The following is a 21,691-nucleotide window of genomic DNA, read 5'->3' on the forward strand; positions in this document are numbered from 1 at the left end:
TGGCTCAAGTGGCAGAATGCTAACCTTGAGCAAAGAGAAGCCAGGGACAGTGCTCAGGCCCTGAGTCCCAAGGCCCAGGACTGGCAAAAAAAAAAAAATCTTTTCATGTTTCCATCTACTTATTTGAGGGAATATTTATACTAACTCTTGTCAGTATATTGTTAGTTGTTTTCTGACCTTTGTAGTTCTCTTGCCTTGGACCTGCTCTTTCCTAATTCATGTTGTGCACATCTGTCTGACAGGAGAAAAGTGATGTGACATACTGTATTAAGTGCTTCTACTTCAAGACAATTTTCTGAGGTCTTACGTTAATTTTTAAAACGTTCTATTTACAAGAGGCACTGCAAAAAAAAAAATTGTAGTTTTTGTGAATTGTAAGTCTGATGGATTTTTATTCCATAGAGTGGATTTATTATTGCTACTGTGCACAAAATTAATACAATGGTGGTTTGATGTTGGCACACTGAACAACAGTTCTCTGAACATAAATAACCGACTCCATTAAATTCCTAGGACTGCTTGGAGCAAATGTAAGCTACCTGAAATTGAAGACTTCTCAGCCTATTGTGGAAACAGAAGAGGAGTCTCCTGAAAACATTAAGTTTCTTAAGAGCAGTGGGACCTCTGTCTTAAGTGTTGACAGCTTAGAAGCAAATGGTAAGAAGTGTGTAGGATGTGAATGAATCGTTTATTACTATCCTTACTTCCCAATATTCATAGAAATTAACTAATCTTGGAGCCTTGACTAAAACATGTATATGTATCTTTCTAGATACAAATATATCTTCCTAGAAGTTAAAAATTACAACTCCAGAGAAGTTGTATTGATTGTGGCTTTGAATCTACGTGGTGGGTGAGAGATTTGTAAAAAATTTTAAATTTATGATAGGAAAGTTCACTACCAAACACATTCAGTGATGCCAGTATAACGCTAATTCCAAACCAGACAAGGACTCATCAAAGAAAACTATAGACCCATTTCCTTGATGAACATTGATGCAAAAATTCTCAACAAAATTCTGACCAATCGACTTCAACAAGTCTTCAAAAAAATCATACACTGTGATCAAACTAGATTCATTTCTGGGATGCAAAGTTGGTTCAAGAAATCAATCAACGTTACACACCACATCAACCAGAGCAAGGTCAAGAATCACATGATTATTTTGCTAGATGCAGAAAAAGTGTTTGATAAAATCAAGCACCCTTTTGAGATACTAGGATTCCAAGGAACATTCCTGAATATAATAAAGGCTGTCTATGACAAACCCACAGCGAGCATTATACTTAATGGTGAAAAGTTAAAGCTGTTTCTTCTAAAATCAGGAGCAAGACAAGGTTGTCTGCTCTTTCCTCTCCTCTTCAACATAGTACTAGAATTCCTAGCCAGCGCAATAAGGCAAGAGGAAGACATAAAGGGGATCCAAATGGGAAAAGACGAAGTTAAACTCTCTCTCTTTGCGGACGACATGATCCTGTATCTAAAGAACCCCATATACTACTCCCAACTTACTTGAGCTGATCCAAAACTTAGGCAAAGTAGCAGGATATAAAATAAATACTCAAAAATCAATGGCTTTTATATGCCAACAACCTGAAGAGTGAGGCTGAAATCAGGAAAGCAACTCCTTTTGCAGTAGCCTCAAAAAACATAAAATACTTAGGAATAATCTTAACCAAAGAAGTGAAAGACCTCTATGATAAGAACTTTAAAAACCTGAAAAAAGAAAATTAAGGCAGAAAATTAAGGAAATGGAAAAACCTCCCATGCTCCTGGATTGGAAGGATTAACATTGTGAAAAATGGCAATATTGCCAAAGGCTAACTGCAAATTCAATGCAATACCCATCAATATCCCAACACCATTCTTTAATGAGATAGAGAAAGCAATCCAGAAATTCATACAGAACAATAAAATAACCCAAATACAAAAGCAATCCAAAGTAGAAAGAACAGTGCTGGAGGAATTTCAATACCAGGCTTCAAGCTGTATTACAAAGTTATAGCAATTAAAAAAAACAGCTTCATATTGGCACAAGAACAGGCCCGAGGACCAATGGAACAGAATTGAAGACCCAGAAATGACCCCACATACCTATGGCTACTTAATCTTTGATAAAGGAGCTAAAACAATAGGATAGAAAAAAGACAGCCTCTTCAACAAATAGTGCTGGCAGAACTGGTTCAATACCTGTAACAATCTAAAACTAGATCCTTATATATCACCCTACACCAAAGTCAATTCCAAATGGATCAAAGACCTCGAAGTAAAATCAGACACCCTGAAAACATTACAAGAAGGAGTAGGAGAAACACTTGGGCTCCTAGGCACAGGACGAAACTTCCTTAATAAAGGCCCAGAAATGCAACAAATCAAAAAAAGGTTGGACAAATGGGACTGCTTCAAACTGCAAAGCTTCTGCCGGGCAAAGGATATAGCTTGCAAGATAAACAGAAAGCCCACAGAATGGGAGAAGATCTTTACCGTCCATACAACAGACAAAAGGCCTCACATCTAAAATTTACATAGAACTCAAAAAATTCTTCCAAAACAAATCCTCAAAGAACCAACTGCCCCCTCAACAAATAGGCTAAAGACCTAAAAAGAGACTTCGCTGAAGAGGAAATGAGAATGGCCAAGAGACACATGAAAAAGCGCTCTACATCACTGGCCATAAAAGAAATGCAAATCAAAACAACACTGAGATTCCACCTCACCCCAGTAAGTATGTCCATTATCACGAAACTAATAATAACAAATGCTGGTGGGGATGTGGCCAAAAGAGAACCCTACTACATTGTTAGTGGGAATGTAAACTTGTTCAACCACTCTGGAAAGCAGTGTGGTGGTTCCTCAGAAAGCCAAACATAGAGCTCTACGCCCCAGCAGTCCCACTTTGGGGCATCTACCCCAAAGATTACAAGGAAGACCACACTAAAGCCACCAGCACAACAATGTTCATCCCAGCACAATTTGTCATTGTTAAAATGTGGAACCAACCCAGATGCCCCTCAGTAGATGAATGGATCAGAAAAATGTGGTACATATACACAATGGAATTATGTGCCTCTCAAAAAGAATGACACTACCCCATTTGTAAGGAAATGGAAGGACTTGGAAAAAAATCATACTAAGTGAAATGAGCCAGACCCAAAGAAGCATGGCTGCATGCTATGGTTTCCCTCATAGGGAATAATTAGTACATATTTAGGTTAGTCATAACAGAAGATCACAATAGCCCAATAGCTATGCCCATATGAACACATAAGATGATGGTAAGTGAAATGAATTCCACGTTATGGAAACAAGTGGTATATCATTGTTGTAATTATTTTCAACATGAAACTGTACCCTTTTTTTTCTTTTTCTTTTTTCTCTTGTATTCCCTTCCCATGGTTTTACCCCTATTATCTTAGCACCCTGGATACTGTATATACGTGTATTAGAACTAGGGAAGAGAAAGGGAATACCAAAATCGAGAGACAAGGGATAAAAAGACAAACCATTCCAAAAGCAATACTTACAAAACCATTTGATGTAAACCAACTGTACAATTCATGGAGGGTAGAGGGAAAGGGGAAAGGGGGAGGTGGAGGAAAAGTGAGGGAAGAGATAACAAGTTGGATAAGAAATGTACTCACGGCCTTATATATGAATCTGTGACCTCTCTGGTACTTCACTTTGACAATAAAGAAGAAAAAAATTTATGGTAGGTCAATAACTGTACTAGTTAGTTTTATCACAATTCTGAATATTAATAAAGTGTGTTTGTGCTTTCTCGTTAGAAGCAGTAGTATCTGATCTCCATCACAGTGTGTTTGGGTTGGGATTGGACACATTAGAAGAACAAGAGGAAAAAGAGCAATTTTTTGCCAGACTTGAGAAAGGCTTGACTTCTTCCATTGATTATTCAAGACTAAATAAGGAATTGGATTCTAATGACTCCACACAATTGAAAGCCTTTCAAAGGTAAGTACAATATAAACCTATTGACTTATTTTCTGTGATTTTGACAGATGTGTGGAGTAGGTAAACAGGTCATCTAAAAACAAAGTCTTATTTTGTACTCTATTCTGTGCTTATTATTTTAGTCAGAGGTTTTTCTTGTCCAAACATAATATGTTGGTTTCAAGTTGAAAGTCCATTTTGCCTTCACATACCTGAAATTTCATACCTAAGATATTATTGAGACATTGTATAGTTCTAGGAAAGAAGCTAACTAGTGCTTTTCCACAAATAAAGTCCAATAAGAGGATCCAGGTTATTATTCTGAAGTCAAAGAAAAAGGAAGTAGGAAGCAGGGAACCAACACAGGTTTGGCCTTTGTCTTACCTCTGTGTGAGATTGACTCTGTTATTCACCCTGAAATCCTGCTAGCTGACTGAGCTGGTCCCATTGGCATTTTCAAGAACTTAGTGAAACCTAATGTCTTCCATTTCCTCAGTTTAATATATGAGTAATTGTTTTTGTTATAAATGGAAATCAGATTGTGATTTTATTGGATTTTGATAACACAAGTACAAAGAAAAGTATAGCTTCTGATTATTGAGTGCCTACTATCAAGATTGCTTGTTATAGACAGAAAAAGCACTACTTTGTTAGTAGCACAGACTGTATGGGGTCTGAGACTTTGTACTGCTTGCCAATGACCAAGATATACCTCCATTTTTGTGGATATTAACAAGGAATAGGAGTTTCCTCAGGAACAAAAGCATCCTGTGTCATGTGCATTTTCATTGGTGTCCTATACCCTTGGATTCCTACAAAAGCAAACAGCATCCCATGTGAATGTCTGCATTGCAGGAAAGAAACACCGCTGTAACTAAGAATAAACCTGCTCTTTTGGTGGAAGAAGTAGCTCATAGCTCATATGTACTTGCTACTAATAGTGAGAATGGCTTGGTAAAAAATATTTAGGGCCTGCATTATTGGCATATCCAAAGAAGCTATGTGGGAACCCTATAGCAGTTGACACTCCCAACAATGATAGCACAGTTTAAGCATGCACACATTTGTTGATGACAGTTTTTTATCTTTGTACTGTTCCTTTTCTTTATTTCTTTTTTTTTTTTCTTTTTTTTTTGGCCAGTCCTGGGCCTTGGACTCAGGGCCTGAGCACTGTCCCTGGCTTCTTTGTGCTCAAGGCTAGCACTCTGCCACTTGAGCCACAGCGCCGCTTCTGGCCGTTTTCTGTATATGTGGTGCTGGGGAATCGAACCTAGGGCCTCGTGTATATGAGGCAGGCACTCTTGCCACTAGGCTATATCCCCAGCCCCCTTTTCTTTATTTCTTAACAGTATTGTTAAATTTGGATATTTCTGCTCATAATAGGCCAGTTCATATGCAGCATAGTCTGAAGTCCACAGCATTGAATTCTGGCTACTCTTGTTGTCATCAAAGTCTTCCATTTCCTTAGGGTGCTAATATCTCAGGAAAGACAGAGTTAAGGAGCTAAGAAAGGTACAACTGATGTCTTCGTTTGAAAGAAAGTAGTGTATAACTGCTGTTTTCTATACAACAAAAACATGCCCACGTGTCTGTCCCTTGCTGAGTTTTCACCTCCTATTCATCTTCCTTTTCCGAGTGAAATGCATGTAAATTGTATGTGACTATTGAGCTGAGGAATGTTTCCTGTCCTCTATTCAGACATCACTTCAGTATCTGCTGCTCAGCTCTTAACCTCATTCAGTTTCTTTCACAGTAGATTATGTGTATACATGTCGATGCACACACTATGTATATGATGTTGTGTATAGCTATATATAAATTTAAGAAAAATGGCCTTTTCCTTTGGTTATCTATTCATTACAATCAGTTATAAACTGATGATCCTTTATTTTCAAAATATGTTTGTATAGTTCTGATATTTAGCTTTTGGTAGGATAAACATATTTGAAAAGATAGAATTTTAGAAGGTTTTTGTAAAAATATTAAATGGTTATATGAAGAGCTGTTATTAATGTTATACTACAAAGTAACTAAATTATTTTTCCAGTTACCATGCTAACATACAGCAAACTGAAGAGGAACATAAGAGTGAATTGAAGCAGGAAGAACTGCCAGGTACTTTTTTTAGTTCTCAAATTTTGTCACATTTAAAAAGATAGTACAGTTTTGAAATAAAGAAACAGCCTGGACATTTGTATATACTTGTATACTTCCTAAAGTATTTACTTATATATTTATAGATTCATTCTCTCTAGCTTTCACATATGAGAGAAAACATGTAACCTTTGTCTCCCTGGACCTGACTTACTTCACTTAACATAATTTTTCCATGTCCTTCTATGTCTCTGCAAATGGTGCAATATCATTCTTTCTAATGGGTGACTAAGATTCCTGTGTGTGTGTGTGTGTGTGTGTGTGTGTGTGTCACATTTTCTTGATCTCATCCATTGAGCGGCATCTGGGCTGGTTCCTTACCTTGGGTGTGGTGAATAAGTGAGTGCTGCAGTGAACATGGCTGTGTAGGTGGCTTCTTTGTATCCTAGAGAAAAATAATAAAGAGAAATCCTGTCGTCATGAAAAGAGCGTCAAGCAGATTGAATGAGGTTGCTTGTGTCATAATCTGACTACTAAGAAATTATTAGAAATAAATTTGCTTTTCCATTGCAGAGAGTAGATAATGAGCCAGTTAAAAAATGCTGCAGGCATCTCTGAAGCCAAGCCAAAGATCTCCAAAGCCTGGTGGTAGGGAGGAGTAACCTTTTTCCATCTTTTACTTTTAATGTTGTGTGTATGTGTGTGCACGCATGCACACACACTTGAATTCACTGACTGTCGTGACTGTCTCCTCCCTTCTTTGTTGCACTGCTCGTAGCATTTCATTTTATTTTTTTCTTTTGACTCTTTTAATATTGCTTGTTGTTTGTTTTCTTAGTGTCCCATGATTGGTAATGTGTACCTTTGCCTTAGCAGAGGCCGCCTTGCTTTACAGTATAATCATGCCATGCTATTTTTATCACATATTTTCTCCTTTATATCTTGAAACTCAACAATGCATTGTTATTGTTGTTGTTAGAAAAATTGTCATTTTAAAATTAATTAGGGAATATAAATATGTATATTTAAGTTGATTTGTATTAATCTACAGGGTTCGCCATGCTTTGTGTTCCTTCTATAAATTTGAACTTCTATCTTTAAATTATTTTTCTCCTTTAACTTTTAGCTCAGTTTACTACTAGGAACAAATTCTCTCAGCTTTTATTTATTTGTCCTCAGTTTTGAAGAATACTTTTTAGATTAGGTGCAGTGGCTCATGTCTAAAATTCCAACTACTTGGGAGACAAAGATTGGAAAGATCACAGATTTAGACTCTCTTTGGCAAAAAGTTCGTAAAACTCTGTTTCAGCAAACTCTGTTTCTAATGAGCCAGCAGTGGTAGTACATATCTATAATCCCAATAGTTAGGAAGATGGTCATCTGAAAAACAATTGAAGCCAAAAAGGACTCGGGCATGGCTCAAGTGGTAGAGCACTTGCCTAGTATGCACCAAGCTCTGAGTTTAAACTCCATTATCAAATAAAAACATAAACTCAACTATGTTGGAAATGAACTATACAGCTTGGGAGAGAAGAGGGTCAGGAGGGGAAAAAAAAACTGGGAGAAAATGAGAGAGAGGGTGACACTGTTCAAAAGAAATGTACTCATTACCTTACTTATGTAAATGTAACCCCTCTATACGTCACCTTTACAATTAAAAATAAGCTCATTATATTCTATACCCACTCAATTTAGAATTTTAATTAGTTTTTTTCTTTGAACACTTAGATTCTATTCTTACGAAAAGTCACTGGTAACTCCTGTTGCTGTTACTTTCCTGTACATGGTCACCAAGTATCTGTAGGGCATTGGTTTCAGGTTCTTTCACAGGTAACAAAAATCTGCCATTGTTCAAGTTGCATGCATGTGTGCCCAGGATCTGCACATACCCTGTGCACATCTTCCCATGTACTTTGTCACCCTACTTTATTTACAATACCTAGTACAATACAAATGATTATGTAAGCAGTTGTTACTTTGTTTTGTTCAGGGAATGATGACAAGGAACAAAGATCCTTATGCATTCAGTACACACACTTTTTAAAAGTTCACTGCTAGTTGAACCCAAAAACAGAGTTCACTGCATTATATCCCTTCTTTTTCTCTGTTTTTAAGATATTTTTTTCTCCTTACACTTGTTGATGACAAGTGCCTTTTCTGTACTTATCCTTTGGAAGTTGATTGAATATCAATGATGGATGGATTCAGAGTCCCAAGGGAAAAAAAATGCTTTGCCTATTAGTTCTTCAAGTACCATTTCTTCTTTTCTCTCATGTCTTCTGATCTTACAAGTGCATCAGAATGCTGACTATTCATTGCCCTATACATTGCTAAAGACTTTTTTCTCTTTCTATATTTCAGTTTCTATTACTATGCTTTCAAGGTCACTGTCTTTAATTTCCCATTAATGCTAGCCATTTTTTCCCTTTCACTATTGAAATTTCTTTTGGATTTTTAAAAAAAAGATTATTTTTATTTTTGCCAGTCCTGCTTGAACTCAGGGCCTGGGCACTGTCCCTGGCTTCTTTTTGCTCAAGGCTAGTACTCTACCTCTTGAGCCACAGCGCCACTTCCGGCTTTTTCTGTGTATATGGTACTGAGGAATCAAATCTAGGGCTTCATGCATGCAAGGTGAGCACTCTACCACTAGGCCACCTTCCCAGCCCTGGATTTTTTTTAAATTTGCTTTTCTTCATTCTTCAAATATGCATCTTCCACATATTTCAATATGCGTTCAGGTCATGGTATACCTTTTCTCCCTTTTCTCTGTTAGATGTTAGAAATTGTGAATTCTACATCATTGAGCATGTGGATTTCATTTTATGAAGGTGCTGAGCTTTGTGTTAACAGTTAGCCCTTGCTACTTGATCTTTTCCAGGCTTTTCTTCTTTTTATTTGGGGGTAATTAGAGTAGTCACTCTAGGTATCATTTAACCCTACCACCAAGACCCCCCCCCCCAGGTCTCTAACCAATGTCCCTTGTGATCAGTGTGAACTTCCCAATTAAGCAGAATAAAGCCCAAAGATTACCTACTTGTGAGAATTCAGAATTTTCTAGCCTATAGCTTCCTAGTTGTTCTTGGCTTATCTCTCATTAAGGACTTAATATCCAGTAGAGTCAAACGGACTCATGCAGATCTCTGGAGTCCTTTGGAGTATTCGCCTCATTTCTTGATCATTGCTCTACAATTGCCAAGTGCTTCAGCCTTTCTGAACCAACTCCTCAATTCAGTGCACCTATCCCTCCCTACTCAGCACATCTTTATTCAGGTAATTATGGAGAGAGTTCTCATTTATTTATAGTTTCTTATATAATCACTTTTTTTGCTTGTTGTATGGAGAACACTTGGATTTGTTTTGTCCATTATACCAATAGTGTACAAAGAAAGTTAAATATAATCTTTTAATTCTACCATGCCAGATTATAATATACTTAAAGCTTACAAGCTAAATGGCCAACAAAGGATGAAAAATGTCTCTGAAAAGCATCCCTGAGATCTTTGACACTGATTGTAGCTTACTTTATCTGAACTGTAAGAATATTTGCTGTTATTCCGGCGCTAGTGGCTCACACCTATAATCCTAGCTACTCAGGAGGCAAAGATCTGAGGATTGTGGTTCAAAGCCAGCCCAGGCAGAAAAGTCTGTGAGACTCTTATCTCCAATAAGTCACCCAGAAAAAACCGGAAGCAGCACTGTGGCTCAAGTGGTAGACTGCTAGCTTTGAACACAAAGATGCTCAGCACCAGTACCCAGGCTCTGAGTTCAAATCCCAGGACTGGCAAAAAATAAAATAAAATAATAGTATTTTCAGAGTTACAGAAGTGGAATATCTTCAGTAGGAGACACTTCCTGCTGAAAAGGTCAGAGTGCTACAAGTTAATATTCTCATCTTGCCTCAACAGTGTACAAGAACCTGTCATTCTCATTAAAATCTCCTCAATTTCATTATGCTTTGTCATTTTTATAGAAAACTAATTTGTCTTAATTTTTTATGACTTTTTCTCATCCCTCTTCTCTGTTTCTTGATGACGTTTTCTTCTTACATCAGCCCTATTGTATTCATGACAGGTTCTTGGGGAAGAGATTAGCCATTTATGTGTTGTATGGTGATATTGGCCTATAGTTGCTGTTGCTCAGTAAAAAGATTAGACTGTGTCCTGGAATAATTAGTGCACATGAAATGATCAGTTTTGCAATTAGAAGTATTTGCATTGGATGGAGGTGTAGATCAATGGTACAAATGCTTGCCTATCATGATGAGACCCTGAAATGTATCTGATACAAAATCTCCAACACCACAAGCAAGAAAAATAAGTAATATTTTGCTTTACTAACTTTTTATTGAAATTTAATGCAAGACTAGCTTTGTAATTCTAATAGCAATAATTACTATTATGGTGATCAACTGTTATTTTAAATGCTTTTATCTCCTCAGTTACTTGTGGTAAGTACAATTATCAATCCCACTTTACACATGGGAAAAGAGAGGCCAAGTGTTTGAAATCGTGGAAAAAAGAATTGAAGGTAGCCTTTTGAGTCCAGGTTAAGTGCCAGGTTAGTGGGTACACTACACTGATTCTTATACTGTCTCTCCGCAGGCACACACTCTATATAGCCCTGCCCTCTAATTCTCATCTTCCAGAAAGTTTTCTAAGTATCACACACCCTTATCTTCTGTCTCCTATTTTACCTTTTCTTAAGTAAGTCTAATCTTTGCGATTACTTAAAATTTGGTGGTCTTCACCTAGAATGTTAAAATTGTAGTTATGTTATATTAGATACCCTGAAATGCATCTGATACAAAACAATTACTCATTACTCTTTTGTGAATTTAATTGTGTCATTTGATACTTACAAAGTCCCAAATGTTTCTGTGGAGGAGAAACAAAGGTGAGCTTTTCCACCGCAGAGATACTGATGTAGTTAACCTAATGTGCCTACTTAAGTTACAATACCTGTGCTGTTCCAAATCTGTGTTTTTAATGAAGAAAAGTGGATATGATTCTGTAGCCAGTTCTCCCTGGATACTGTTCAGCTTCTCAAATTCATTCCCAATCTTGTAATACTGCATGCAAGTTGTCCCCTGCAGTGTAGCAGAGCCCTTTCTAGAAGCAGATGCTAGTACTCAAGCATCCCTCAGCCTATCTTGTTTCTCATTTTGATATAATCTTCTAAACACAGATAAAACGTTTGTTTTTTGTTTTTTGGCCAGCCCTGGGCCTTGGACTTAGGGACTGAGCACTGTCCCTGGCTTCTTCCCGCTCAAGGCTAGCACTCTGCCACCTGAGCCACAGCGCCCCTTCGGGCCGTTTTCCATATACGTGGTGCTGGGGAATCGAACCTAGGTCTTCATGTATGGGAGGCAAGCTCTCTTGCTACTAGGCCATATCCCCAGCCCCTTGTTTGTTTTTTTTTTTAATGTTTGGCACTACTGTGAAAAGTTTCTGCCCTTCTTTAAATTTATAGATCTCAGTCAGTGCTTTGATTTATGAACTATAAATAAAACTTGATAACAGGATTTTAGCCAATAACCTCTGCCCAACCTTCACCATTAGTAAATTGATGACATCATTTAACTGGAGACAGCTTTTTCTGCTGCTACAAAGCCAGTCAGATATACTTTAGGGCATTTATGAAGATGGACACAGGATGAGGAAAGCAGAGGTTATTTAGTATTTGCTGAACCAAGAGACAGACTAGAGATTGGTATTTGAAAGGTACGGAAGAGATGCCTGTAGAGATCAGAAAGCAACTTGAAGTAAACAAAATTCAACAATTTTTTTAGAGTGTCAAGATTTCACAAAAGTGCTGCCCTTTCTAAGTAAGCAGTTGAGAATATTTCTTTGAAAAAAAAACAAATCTTAATGTTTCATTTTAAAGGAAATTTTTAAAAATTATGTTGGAAAGGTCTAAATATTTTATTTGGCAAATGATAAAAGATTTAAACACAAAACTTTTAGAACTCTTTGAACATAAAATATAAATCTAGGTACAGAAGCAGCTCAGATGCCCTTCAGTGGATGAATTGATGGAGAAAACGTAGTATACATACACAATCCAATCAAAGAATGATATTGTATCATTTGCAAAGGAGTGGAAGGACCTGGAAAAAATCATGTTAAGTAAATAAGGCAGGCCCAGAGAAGCAAAGGATGAATGTTTTCTCTTACATGTGGAAGTTGGAACTAATTTATAAATATATAAGTAAACACTAAGGGTGATATGCAGGTGTACAAAACATGTGGTAGATAAGAACTTAAAACAGCCTTTCCTTAGAAAGGCTAACTCACAGTACAACAAAATAAACACCAGGAAACCAGTGCTGGAAAGGAAAAGGTGGTATCAAGGGAATGGGGTATACAAATGAAGAGAGGAATCAGGAGAGAATGTAGTCATAAAATTAATTGCATATCCTTCAAATTAAGGAAACAGGGAAGGGGTGAATTGGGGAAGGCTGGGAATGAATGATGAAAGGGGTGACATTGATCATGATTCATTGTATTCAGAAACTGCTTTGTAGGATGGTAACTCCTTTGTACAACTAATTAGAGATAAGAAAAACATAGTCTTAAAAATGAACTTTTATGAATTCCTTACAAAAGTATGATCTCTAAATATACCTTTATGTTAATATCATAGGCAATTATTCTTATGCAGACTTCTTCCTTTTGATATCAAGATTCTTTTCCTGGAATTTGATATTTTTGCAGTTTATTTTTTCCATATTATTATCTTTAAGGCAGTTGTACAAAGGAGTTGCCATTCAACAAAGCAGTTTATGAATAGAGTGCATATTGATCAGCGTCATCCCTTCTATCATTATTCTCCCCTATCTCTCCCAACTTCACTTCTTCCCTCCATTTTCTTAATTTCGAAGGATATGCATTGAATTTTATGTTTGAACAGGGTGATCCATGTGTATTTTGTAATTGTTCCCTTCAGAAAGTTACAGTGATGATTTTGAAGATATAGAGAATAATGAAGTTCCTTTGATGAGTAAAGATGAAGAGACTTATTCTGAAGAAAATCTCCAAATGGAAAGACTAGATGTACCCAATCAAGTATGTCTCACTCTTATATTGGCCAGTGTTGCAACTTCTTTCATCTGTTAACCTGGCTGTTTGCTATATGAAAAGCTCAAAATATGGACTTCTTCATTGTCTTTCTCAAGGTTGTAAACAATAAGTTTCTTTTTGTTGTCAGTGCCAGGGCCTAAATTTAAAGCCTCACAGTCTCAATCAGCCTTTTCTACTTATGGCCAGCTAGAAGGATAATTACTGTTTCTATTTTGGACTGTTTCTCACTTTTGGGATTGTGTATTAGGACTAGATATTTAAACATGTATAAAACCAATGACTAAGAAGAGTAAACACTTTGGATATACGGTCTTATTTTTAAATTCATTTGGTACTTTTCCTTGTGTGTCCATGTGTCACTTGGTTGGACAGAAGTTGGGGTAATGGGGACAGGATGATTTTAGAACTAACACAAAGGTAGCTTGTTGCTTCTGACTCATGCCTGTAATCCTAGCTAATTGGGAGGTTGAGACCTGGAGGAACAAGGTTTAGGACCAGCCTGGGTGGGAAAATCTGTGAAACTCCATAACACAAGTTAATGTGACCTCATAAGTATCCTTATAAATCTAACAGTATTTGTACTTGGAATTAGCAATTATAGTTTTTTATATAAAAACTAATAGGTCAGTAGAAGGCACAGTAGTACAGTGTATTCTAGATGTATGCTGTCTATAAGTGTATATATCAATGTAAATGTGAGAGCCTCATAGCCAGAATAAGAGTAAGAATCAAACTAGGAAGAAAATTAAAGCTGTTCTGAGAGAACCCAGTATACTGATTAGCCAGACAGGGAATCGAGGTGATAGTGACTGGAAAACTTCTTGCCATTTAGTAGCCTTTCTGAAAGTTGTGTCTTTGAAAACATAGAGAAAACAATGAGTACAATGTGTATTCATTAATTTTGAGCAATAAGGGTAAATTGATTAAAAATTTAAAACTGTAAACTCTTATGTGAAGTAGCCCTATTGCCTTTATGTACAAAGAAGCCAGAATTTTTGAGCAAACTAGATGAACAGGTAGACCCAGGCTATGTTAAGCAAGGCTTTTAAGGCCTAATATACTTTGGGTAATTGCCATGGTTTATGAGACTTGTAAAGATTCTCTGAGAGGTTCAAGCTGTGTGCTTGAGGTAGCCTAGGTTTCTTCACAGTGAGGCAAAGTGTTAGTATCCAAATTATCAGTCTTCATTTTGTGCTCATTTTGCATGATTTGATTTTGAAATGTAATAATTTTCTTCCTTTAATTTAGAAAGAAGAGAAAATTGGCATGCTGGCGAATGGTAAATATCAGATATATTTGTATGTTTGGAAAAACAAGTCTATAAAAATTTTATCTAAATCTGTGTAAATTATTGTATCTTTGCTTTTAAATATCTCTGAGATTTAAATAAAGGTCATGGCTTTGCTCAATAATATGCCCTATATGCATGTTTCTTACTAGAAGAGAATAGTTTATTTTTTATAGTTTCTCAAGTGCTTTGGCCTTCCAAATGTAAATGAAATTTGTTACATAGAACCATTGATGTGTATGTTGTTAACTGTCTTGTACAAGCATAGATATGCCAAACATGCATCTATAGATAGAAGAGTATACCACTTATACACATAAACATTTGCTCAGGCATTGCATATGATTAAAGTAATTGTATTAGATCAAAAGAACACACATTTTTTCTTTTATGGTCTTCTAGTTGTACTGCTTGATTCTTTAGAATCTGTTGAAGAGGCCAATAGTGATAGGCGAGATAAAGCAACACCACAGGCCCTCCCAGAAGCCACTGATAATGAAATGACAGCAACAGGTAAGCCTGTTTAAAAAATTGGGTGTGCTCTAATGTGGAATGCTTTATAGCTAATTGACAATTTCTAGGAATATACACAAAACAACACACTGGCAGTGAAAATCTCAAATCTCACATTTTTTACCCTAGTTTTTTTATTAGTCATTTTATTGTATTTGAATAGATGTAGCAAGGATTTCAGTTCAACATGTCCATTTATGTCTACAGTGTATCTTGATGAGTATCATAACTTCCATCATTCTTCCTGCCATATCTGACAGTTTAAATAATCAGAACTTGCTTATAACACTTAATTGCTAATAGGCCAAGTTTAGTATGATTTGTTAAATAGATACTCATTAACAACTATATGCTTTTTTGTGAGTTCTTTTTTTTTCTCTGCCATTCCTGGGGCTTGAACTCAGGACCCGAGCACTGTCCATGGCTCCTTTTTGCTCAAAGCTAGCACTCTACCACTTGAGCCACAGCACCACTCTGGCTTTTTCTATATATGTAGTGCTAAGGAATCGAACCCAGGGCCTCATGTATACAAGGCAAGCACTCTACCACTAGGCCATATTCCCAGCCCTCTATATGCTTTTTCTTAATTCTTTCTCTTTAGGAAAGGGCTAGGTCACACTCCCAAATTCTGAAATACCTAAGACAAACTAGGTTTTCTTCATGCCTGTAAAGATCGTTGAAACAGTACCCCTCAGAGTTCTTAAAGCAGAACATATCTCCAATTGAAGTCTTACTTGGAAATCTTCATGTAGGTGATGCTGACATTATAAACTGGTGTATACTATATGGTATATAGTCTTGATTTACCATACTAGTAGTGGTAACAGGAAGTAAATGGAAGCTTCATAACCATCTTGCTTTGTAGTCTCAGCACACTTGTCAACCATAGTCAAGCACTTAATTGAAAGAGTAGGAAAAGCCAGATCCTGATGGCTCATGCCTATAATCCTAGCCACTCAGGCGGCTGAAATATGAGGATCACAGTTCAAAGCCAGCCCAGGCAGGAAAATCTGTGAGACTCTTATCTCCAATTAAGCACCAGAAAATGGGAAGTGGTGCTGTGGCTAAAAGTGGTAGAATGCTAGTCTTGAGCAAAATGAGTTCAGGGACGGTGCTCAGGCCCTGAGTTCAAACCCCATGAATGACAGACAAATAAAAAAGAGCAGAAGGAATCACTAACCAGCTTTATCTACCAGCTCATTTTATCTGTACTTTATATTTTACTTCTTAAATTATTTTAAAGTGAAGTACACCTACAGAAAAGTTTACATGTCATAGTAGTGTAGCATGAAGAATTTCTTGTTTTTTTCATTTCTTTATTGTCAAAGTGATGTACAGAAGGGTTACAGTTTCATACGTAAGGTAGTGAGTACATTTCTTGTCCAACTTATTACCTCCTCCCTCATTTTTCCCCTGCCTCCCCTCTCCCCATTTCCCTCTCTCCCCCATGAGTTGTACAGTTGGTTTACACCATATAGTTTTATAAGTATTGCTGTTGCACTGGTTTGTCTTTTTATTCTTTGTCTCTCGATTTTGGTATTCCCTTTCCCTTCCCTAGTTCCAATACACATATATACAATATCCGGAGTACTAAAATCAGCTACAGTGATATCAGGGGTAAAACCATGGGGAAGAGATACAAAAGAAAAAGGGCATAATCTCACATGGCATGTTGAAAATAACAACAACAATGGTATACCACTTGTTTCCATAACTTGGAGTTCATTTAGGTTAGCATCATCTTATGTGTTCATATGGACATAGCTATTGTGATCTGCATGAAGAATTTCTAAGAACTGAATATATACCTGTAAGTCAACAAGATCAAAAAATGAAAGAATGGGGCTGGGGATATAGCCTAGTGGCAAGAGTGCCTGCCTCATATACACGAGGCCCTAGGTTCGATTCCCCAGCACCACATATACAGAAAACGGCCAGAAGCGGCGCTGTGGCTCAAGTGCAGAGTGCTAGCCTTGAGCGGGAAGAAGCCAGGGACAGTGCTCAGGCCCTGAGTCCAAAGCCCAGGACTGGCCAAAAAAAAAAAAAAAAATGAAAGAATGCTTGGTATGGTAGCTCAATCCTTTCATCTCAGCTCCTGAGGAGGCAGACATTGGGAGGGTTGATATTCAAGACAAAAAGCATGACACTCTTGTTCAACAAGTCAGGTATAGTGGTTGGTGCCCTTAATCCTGGCTACAAAGGAGGCATAGATAAGAGGATTTTGGTCCACGGCCAGCCCTGGGAACAAAGCACAAAACCTTATCTGAAAAAAAATAACTAAAGCATAAAGATCTAGGATGTGATATGAGCATTCAGTATCACAAAGCTATTTACTATTGAAGTCATTTACATTTACTCAGCAAGCACTTTAACTTTCTTATGTTTTTATAGAGAAAATAAAATATTTATGCTTTTCTTTTTTGCAAATAAAATTATCTTTCAATCATGCTTCCCTGATATTGGCTGGTAGTTTGGAGCAATAGTTAGGCTCGCCTCAGTAGGCAAGACCTTATTCCTCAGGTCATCTTGGAGAATTCCTTTCTCTTAACAGTTGTCAGTTCTGCCCAAGCAGTATCCTCCACTATGTAGTTTTTAGTTTATTTAAGCATATTCATTACTTATTGTATGTGTTCCAAAAAGTCTTGATCACCTAAAACACTAATTAGCTACAAAAACTCCCACTATACAGCATTCTTTCTTATATGTGACATTTTACTAGTTCTTACATTTACAGTTAAGAATAGCCTCAGGAGGCTATTTGTAAGGTTTACAGTGTGTACAGAAGATGAATGTATGTATATAGATTCACATACAATACATTGTTTAATTTTTAAGCATTACTTAATTAACCATGAGTATCGAGAGAAAAAGAAACCATTTTTATATGGCTCATTTTTTAATTTGGAACATGTCATTATTGGAAGTTAAAAAATGAACACTTTTTTCTTAAATTTCTCAGCTGGTGGAATGAGCTTGAAGTAGAGGAGGAGTAAAGGCTGACATCAGGGTTTCTGTTTTCAGTAGCTGAGTAGGTAGTGATGCCACACTAAATAGGAAACACTGTAGTGATGCAATTTTTGCTGAAGACTGTAATAAAGTTTGTGTGAATGTGTTAGATGTCCTTTATAGGACAATTGAAGTATCTGTTTGAGACTTTGATGAGGAAAAAGACATAAGTTTGCCAGTAGTGAATACATGAATGTATTTAAAGTGCTAGAGGAAGTTTCTCAGGATGAGCTATTGTCTGAAGACATAGATAATCAGGCAGTGGAGTAGTAAGAGTAATGAGGAAAAGAAAGGATGTAGAAGAAACTGAAGGAACAGGACAGTGTAAAATGTTTCACAAGGTTGAATACATAGAAGGATGGATGCATTTTTGATCATTAGGAAATGGCTTTTTAAAGGGTGAATTGTAGTTGAAAAATGCAGATTCCAAGATGGTATAGAACAAAAGACCAAAAAAAAAAAAAATGGCAGTGCTAAGGGGGAGAGTAGAGCCCTCAAAAGAACATGTCAGTTTGAGGTGTTTCAGAATAGTTTTATCCAGTGCAGAGATTGATTAGGTAATAGGATGAGAAGATGATGATAACTAGTGAAGACAGATTCAGTTACCACATCAGGACTCAGCTCAACCCTCTAAAGAATTCTTGAGCCTGCTGAGAGATATAGTACATAGATTTCTATTAAACCTTCCTTTCTGTAATGTTGCCATGCCCTATAGCCTGGTTCTCTGTCCCTTGCTAGTTGGAGAATGATGTTTGTGTCCTATAATTCTCATTGTTTACAATGTAACGATACCCAAATACTGAATTTATCTTGACAGGTGTTTCCCACAGACAAAGCAATAGTGACATTGAAGCACTTCATCAAGCTTACTGTCATGTGGCCCATTCCTTAGGAGATACAGAGGAACAAGCAGTTGAGAGTAACACAATAGAAAATACCAAAAGCTCTGCAAAAGATCACCCTCAAGAAAATGAAGAGTCTTCAAAACACATCTCTACTACTGAATCTGGTAAAAGCTGACACACAGATATGTAGATGAATACATAAAATTACCCACTGTTGGAGATGTTCTTTAAGCGTAGTATATTTTGAATTCAATATTGTCCTGATTTTTTTTCATTCTCTGAACTCATAGCTTTGTTCATCTGAAATCTGAGAATTACTGATTTAACTGAACATAGAATAAAATATAAAATTATTTTGAATGTCTTGAACAAGTAAACTACTTGAGTTTACATTTTTTTACTTTTTACATATACATGTTTTTCTAAGAATACTATTTTGAGATCACTAAGTGTAACTTAGAAAATGTGAAGGTAGTGTGGGTATAGATATATATGTGTGTGTGTGTGTATGTGTACATATATACATATATATTCAATATTGATATTCTAGGCTTCTATTTCATATTGATATTTGGTATGTTTGATATTTGGTCAATATAATAGGAAGCTTGCCTGATACCAACCCATTTCTGATGGAAGGCTTTTATGTTTGTCCTCAAAACATTAATTAGGAAAAAATGTAATGTTTGTGGCATTGATATGTAAATTAAACAATTTATGTAACATTTTTGGTTTCTCTTCTAACCTTTTTCTCCTCTTAGATCTACCCACAGTAGAGGAGCTGATGAAACCTATCAGGATAGACTCCTGCGGGGCCAGAGTTTTTGATTTACAATCTGTCAGGTATGCATTTTTCAGAATGTATTATATAGGTTAATTAGTTGAATTTTTGGTTGCTTATTTGTTTATTGTGCCATTGGAAATTTTACAACCACTAGTTTTATGTAATCATTTCAGGGAATGATTAATGGCTAGTACCATTTTGTATGTGTCTAACGATGTCTTATTATTATATTAGCCTCAGTTACCTCATTAAAGTTCTTACAGTGCTAAAAGGAAATGGTAGATGCTGCTAAAAAAAATTGCTACCATTAACTTTTCCTGAAAAATATGATCTCTTCAGCTTTAAATGGCTGAGGAACAGTTGATTCACAATAAGTACAAAAGAGAATTTTATCCTTTTGGTGAATCATAGCTTTGTACTTATCTTAACTAGTTGAAGTGAGTCAAATACTGGCTATTTTCTCCCAGTGAGATTTCTGTGGTCCCAAGAGAAATGAGCTTTATGAGAATCCTCAAGCTCAAGCATACTTTATAGCTGTATGTGTGACCCATTATCTTTCTTCCAGAGTAAAAATCACAGTAACTCTTATCATAGACCACTTGGTATTTATGTAGCATCTTTCATGTGTTCTTCATAACACATGACAATTATAATTGTTTATTAATTATTTATTAGCCAGGCGCAAGTTGTTTATGCCTGCAATCCTGGCTACTCTGGAGGCTGAGATCTAAAGATCGCAGTTCAAAGCTAGCCTGGGCAGGAAAGTCTGTGAAATTGTAATCTCCAATTACTGCCAAAAAAAAAAATGGAAGTAAAGCTGTGGCTCAAGTGGTAAAACACTAGCCTTGAGCACAAATGCTCAGGGACAGTGACCAGGACCTGAGTTCGGCCCCAGGACTAGTACACACACACAACACAAATTGTTTCTTATCTTCATATTTCAATGATGAATCCAGATTAAAACCAATTTAGTTGAGCGTTCCCAAGAACCAGATGGTGATGATAATAAGTAACATCTATCACATATTTATTATACAGAGTTCTCCGCCTACACTATTTTCTTTTACCTTTTATTAACTCCATGAGAATAGTCTATTATTATCTGCATTTTGTAGACAAGAAAACTGAAGGTAAAGGTTAAAATAGTTGCCCAAGACCATATGACTATAATCAAGAGAAGCAGTTTGCTTGCTTTGATCTCCATGAAATATTGCTGTGAAAAATCTGTATCCTTTCATCTAGTCAGTTAATCATTTGTGTTTTCAGCAAACACATTTTGAGACTATTCTTTGAGATGATTCTCATCAGACCAGTTTATTTGCAGTGATTTCTTGGCCTTCTTTCCTCATAAATGCTTAAGTCTCGTGCTCTTCCAATAATCTATAATCCCAGTTGGTAGTTTTAAGGGGAGCCTGTGTTGTTGGGGGTATGTTAGTATTGCTGAATAGATTTTCTTACAAATCTTGTGTCTTTGTTGTTGCAAATAAGGCCATTTTAGTATCATAATTTCTAAATTTTATGATTTTGTGTGAAAGTTGAAAACTACTTACATGAAAGGTTTAGTGATAATTGATCTTTAGTGTGGATATCTAAAACAGTTTTAATAAACTGCCAGGTAAATAATTCTAGCTACTATAACAACTCTTGGAAGCCGTGTGGTCATATGTCATCAACAATTCTTGCTGGAGTCAGCATCCTGCGTGAGGCACCGGGGTTGGAATGAGGTTCTGCTACATAGACCTTTAGTGACCTAGACTGCTCTGTCATTGGTGCATAGTTTTAAGGTTGTCAGAGCCTCATTCAACCAGTCAGTAGAGAAAGAAGGAATAGTTTTCTTTTAGATGCCTTACTACAGAAGTGACACATCATTTCAACTAGTTTTCTGTTCATAAACATCGGCATATTTAGCTATCCAGACAAGAGTTCTGTTAAATGTGGATTGCTTTTGTATTATGTGCCTAGAAGAAAAGCAAATTATTTTGTAAGTGTCTAGCAAGTTTTTTTTGTTTTTTTGTTTTTTTTTTTTTTGGCCAGTCCTGGGCCTTGGACTCAGGGCCTGAGCACTGTCCCTGGCTTCTTCCCGCTCAAGGCTAGCACTCTGCCACTTGAGCCACAGCGCCGCTTCTGGCCGTT

At 36.6% G+C, this 21,691-nt stretch overlaps 1 protein-coding gene across 2 annotated transcripts in view; it reads left to right on the forward strand.

Annotated features, from left to right (window-relative positions):
* Cep162 (centrosomal protein 162) overlaps positions 1-21,691 on the forward strand; it is a 77,717-nt gene that overhangs the window by 9,211 nt on the left and 46,815 nt on the right. For both annotated transcript variants that reach the window (XM_048353887.1, XM_048353888.1), the window contains exons 4-11: positions 514-657; positions 3,787-3,970; positions 5,997-6,064; positions 12,989-13,107; positions 14,371-14,401; positions 14,813-14,923; positions 18,747-18,938; positions 19,536-19,617. In XM_048353887.1, coding sequence (XP_048209844.1) covers positions 514-657; positions 3,787-3,970; positions 5,997-6,064; positions 12,989-13,107; positions 14,371-14,401; positions 14,813-14,923; positions 18,747-18,938; positions 19,536-19,617 — 931 coding nt within the window. The remainder of the gene's footprint in view (positions 1-513; positions 658-3,786; positions 3,971-5,996; positions 6,065-12,988; positions 13,108-14,370; positions 14,402-14,812; positions 14,924-18,746; positions 18,939-19,535; positions 19,618-21,691) is intronic.

This window comes from Perognathus longimembris, chromosome 9 (genome assembly GCF_023159225.1).
Source record: "Perognathus longimembris pacificus isolate PPM17 chromosome 9, ASM2315922v1, whole genome shotgun sequence".
NCBI classification, from domain to species: domain Eukaryota; kingdom Metazoa; phylum Chordata; class Mammalia; order Rodentia; family Heteromyidae; genus Perognathus; species Perognathus longimembris.